The 4,933-nt window shown below is 37.9% G+C and overlaps 1 protein-coding gene across 1 annotated transcript; it reads right to left on the reverse strand.

Annotated features, from left to right (window-relative positions):
- Positions 1-800: 800 nt before the first annotated feature.
- On the reverse strand, positions 801-2,508 carry LOC103420001 (uncharacterized protein At4g22758-like). The gene is made up of 2 exons (XM_008358078.4): positions 1,524-2,508; positions 801-1,251 (listed from the first exon to the last, which is right to left on the reverse strand). The coding sequence occupies exons 1-2, from the start codon at positions 1,756-1,758 to the stop codon at positions 1,070-1,072; spliced, it is 417 nt and encodes a 138-aa protein (XP_008356300.2). The 5' UTR covers positions 1,759-2,508; the 3' UTR covers positions 801-1,069.
- Positions 2,509-4,933: the final 2,425 nt, after the last annotated feature.

Here is a 4,933-nt window from a genome sequence, read left to right on the forward strand (position 1 = left end):
CAGGAAAGCAGTTTCAACTTTCAATCGCGTTGATACTCTGCAGTCACTAAATCCTCCCCGCATGCCCATAATTCAGCAGCTTTCACATGCATCAATTATCGTATGATGGCTGTGGTAGCATAACCTTAACACTTTATTCGGAAGGGGTATGATATCCACATCTCATTTTACTTACCACACACATTTTTAATTTTCAGCCGTCGGATCGAATGAAATGAAGAAGATCAATGAACATAAATTATCAAGGGATGTGTGAGAAGTAAAATGAGATATGTGGATAGCACACCCCTATTCGGAATTGGATCCCATCCGGAGGATCCCTACATCTTAGTCATTCATCGTGTATCGTGTAGTCAGAAATTATTTAATTTTTTTATTTAAAATTAAACACAAATAATATCTGACAAAAACTGACTGCACGATATACGATAAACAGCTAACATATGAAGATCAACAAAGTGGATCCCAAGAGGATCCCTTTCCTTTTCCCCCAAATTTGTTTTAAAATGCTTAAAAAAATATGGTATGTACACCCTTGTATTTTAATCTCAACCGACCCCACATACCCTTCCAGTTAATGTGAGAGTGCCACCTAATCAAACCCCACCCGCACACTAAATGTCAGAGCCGTTCTAGTCAGGCAATCCTACCGAATATCATCACATGAAGGTGATAGGTTTGTGAACTTGCAAGAAGAACAAGGAAACGACAGTTTAACAGCAACATTAAGCCTACCTACTTAATTGCCACCTTGAACGCATTATGTCAGAAAATACAGACTGCCCCAGCTACAACAATCGTTTTAATCACGAAAAAAAGAACTACCATTGATTAATGCAACCGAACCAAATCAAAGTTTCATCTAATGCACACTGAAGGAAATGAAAGAAACAAAACATTACAACCAAGCTGTAATTTATTCGAAAAACAAAAACTTGACGGAAAAAAACAGGTTGCAGCCAGAAACGATGACTCTGCAACTAATGAACAAAGACACCAAATAACTCAAACAAAAGCTAGACAAACCACAAATTGCTCTCCTTTTTTCCCCGTTAACTGAGAAATTAATTTAGTGGGAAGAGACCTTGAGATTGAGGGACTTATTGATCCATGCCTTCCAGCTCCCACTACCCTTGCGAGTAATTGCAGCTGCTGGTATCTCATCCTTCTCCATCTTCACTGGCTGAGGCTTCTTGCACAGCATAAAGTTACGAGCTCCTTGCGCTCCGATTGTGTCCCACAGGCTCAGAGCTGCAATCAAATTTACAAACGCGACCAGAATTCAATCACGGAGAATCACGTTGAAAAAGAATGCATAAACACAGAACCAATTTCAACTAAGAACACCGTGATACTATTCAATTTCATAAATTTATGTCAATACTGAGATACGGGTTTTGAAATTGGAATGGTAAGAAATAAAGGGTAAGATTCAATTCTTAAAATTGGGTTGACATGAATCAAGAACAGGAATTTTTAAGTGATTAGATTGGTGAATTCAAAAGTGATTAAGGATTGGTTACCTTCAGGTCCTACGGCGGGGCAGTAGAGCAGGAAGTCATTGAGATCGGAGCCGAGAACCGGGAAGCGGCCCTCACGCGCATAGGATTTCAAGGCGGTGTCCATGACCGCGGCGATGACCTCCTGCTCATTGACAACAAAGCGGATCGGGCCGGCACTGCCGAGCACAGTGATGCTGATCAAGAGCCTGTTGCCCTTGGCGGTGCTCTGGTTCTTCTTCTGCTTGTACAGCAACATCTTGGTCGTTTCGTAATCAAAATCAAATCAATCAATCGAACAGCAAAAAGCCAGCCAACAGAAAATCTAAATTTGTTTTTTTTTTTCTTTCAGAGTTCCCTCTTTCCCAACAAGTTACTGATTCAATTCAACAAAATAATCAAAAAATCGACGGACGGCGGCGACGATTAGTGAAAATCCGGGTGCGATAATCGAAAACGGACGATGAGAAAGAGGAAGATAGAGGGAGAGAGAGCTCTGGACGTAGATTTACGGGTCGACGCCGAGGCAGCGGTAGTACCAGCCTTCCTTGCAGGAGCCGAAAGCGAATGCGGACGCGGCTGAGATCGGGAGAATAGCGCTCGCCCTTGATTGTTTCAGGGAGCGCATGAAATTACTGCCGCTTAAGATTTCTACCATCAACAACTTGCTTGCTTCGAATCGTGATGAAGTTTTGAGAAAGGGAAGAACACCGTGAGTTTCTGGAGAGGATCAATCGGAACAGAAACAGGAAATCCGATCGAAAGGGGGAAGAAAATTGGGAATTTAGGGTTAGGGTTTCGCGGCGGCTCTCTCTCGAATCAAATCCTCTGTTTCGCTTTGAGTTTTTTGAGATGAAATTATGCGAAGAGGAGCCCCCTGCTTTTATATTGCTTATTTCGTTCTGGAAATGTTAGGGCCGGTTGGGGTAAATTTCACTGCCACCAACTTCCCCTGATTTACCGCTTCCTCCTCTTCTGGTTGGCGCGTCTTCGTACCTGTCAGTTTTTCACTGCTGTTAATTAGTAAAAGTATATACCCTTCAAGGATAAATTTTTAATTGTGACATAGTGGTATAACGTGTTTTTATATAAGTGGTGAAAAATTTTATTTTTTAAGTTACTAATTTTTTAACACACATATCTCATCATTTGTATAGTGACACGTAATGTATCATCTCGTTGCTGATCACACTAAAAAATCTCTCCCATTCAAGATCGATATTAAAAAGAGGTGAAATATAAATTTCATCTCAATTATTAAATATCAAAGACATTTATCGATTTATTTTAAAATTTTTGTCACAACCCAGCTTGGATTTCAAAATTTTGAATTTTTTTGAAAATTATTTATTTAATTTAGACTAAAACTGATGAATTGATAATCCATTTTATGACAAATTTCATAATTTTCATCAACAATTGATGTTTGATATATTATGGATATTTTCATAAATTTATATGTTGACATTTTAAACACTATTTTGAACCAACCAACATGTATCGGCTTTTCACTCCGCTTCATTAGGAGAATCAGTTTAGTTCTAAAAATAAAAACTGCGTTTGTTGGTCTAATTAGAGAGAAATTCCTGGATCTGGTATTTGTATAGGAAAATGACATTATTATATATTCCTATAGAAAAATGCTTACTTTTGAATGCCGGAAAACCCGCCAGCGTGCCTTGGTTGGTAAGAGAGAGAGGGATGCTGATTTGTTGTGTTTAATACTAATTTGTTTGGGACATTAGGTGGGACGGGCTGTTACATTTGACATAAAAAGCATAATCTCGTCGGATCATGTGTCTTTGGCTTTTGTGTTAATATTGGTCGAGTTAAGATTTTATACAGTGAAGTTATAGTGAATCGGATTCTATCGTGCTCTTATGTATTAAAATTGGTCTTGTGAATTTTTTTTATTGTTGTTGATGATTTAGCTTGTTTTGATTTGTCATGCAGTTTGGATCCAGTATTTTCTTCAGCAAGTTCTTCCTAATCGTCGATTACTAGTTGCAAATATAGCTGGGTCTTGTGGCATGAGGATATTCCTGTGTAATATTTTCTCTTCTATCGAGCTTATGCCTCGTTGTTAATAAAAAAAAGCATAATCTGTTTCGACCCCAACTAAATAAAGACTTAACATGATCAAGTGGCATTTGTTTTAGAGTGAAATTTAGGTGTACAAAATCTTTGTTTCTGGTCATTTGGTGATCAATAATTTAGAGTAATCCATTGTTGAGTCTAATATTAAAGGTAGAGATCGAAACACTAAAAACACATTCAATTATCCAAGATGAGTGATCATGTACTTTATGATTGTCTGATGACTATTTAAACTTTTTTTATCAGTGTGTAATTTTTGGTAAATGGTGTATTTTTTTAAGTGTTTCTCTCGTGACAATAAACAAAATAAATAAATATAAGATTGGACTCAGATTATTTAGCCATTTGTTAGCTTGGAAGTTGGCTGGTCAAGTTCAAGAGCATAATCCAGTCATCTCAGCCAAAAAGTAGATGCTTAAAATTTTCTTCTCAATTTTTTTTCCAACTAATAGCCTGTGATATCTATGGTGCGTGGCAGACCAAAGGACATAAAGCTAAAAAGGATCCATGAAATTTGGACTTGGATTGTCTGCCCTCCCATTTCGGTGCCCTCCCCGTGCCCTCCTGTTTTGTGTGGTCACGGTTAAGCCACGTTAATATTTTATATTATTTTTTTATAAAAATAATAAAACAAAAAAAAATAGTAATATAAAATGTTGACGTGGCTTAACCGTGACCACAAAAACAGGAGGGCACGGGGAGGGCACCACAATTAGAGGGCAGACAATCCAAGTCCATGAAATTTCAGAGTTTTTGGGTCCCTTTTGAAGGAATCCAGATATTTTTTAAATTGCTGTCGTTGGAGTTGATGGACCTGAAGATTCGGTTCACTCATTGTAAATCGTAAGGTCCTCACTAGTCTCATTCTACTAGCCCACCTCATATAAGCAAAAAATTTAGATCTCTCTCTTCAATGGTTCAAAATTCTCGGCCTAAACGTCGTGATACATAAAGGATCTGAATTCCTTTGAAGTAGAGTAATCACAAAAGCAAGTAAAGCATATTCTATGCATATTGGTAGTGCGTGCATTTGGATGCATGGATTAAGGAAGTAAACGCATTGATCATGCCACAAAATTGCATTGAGTTGAGATTATATATATGCGTATATGAAACATAACTGAGGTAGGATAGATGTGAGGTAGGATGGATTTGATCAGATATTTCCTCGACGTTGCTAAAACGGCGACATCACAACATAAGATAATTTAAAGGCACCGTGGATGTGCATACAACATAGTAAATTAGTAAATAGCATACCGTATACGTGGTCCCTCTGAGGAAGAGAATGCATGCATGGGTTAACATCTCGACTTTTTCCACACGTCTTGAACAAT

This window comes from Malus domestica, chromosome 13 (assembly GCF_042453785.1).
Source record: "Malus domestica chromosome 13, GDT2T_hap1".
NCBI classification, from domain to species: Eukaryota; Viridiplantae; Streptophyta; class Magnoliopsida; order Rosales; family Rosaceae; genus Malus; species Malus domestica.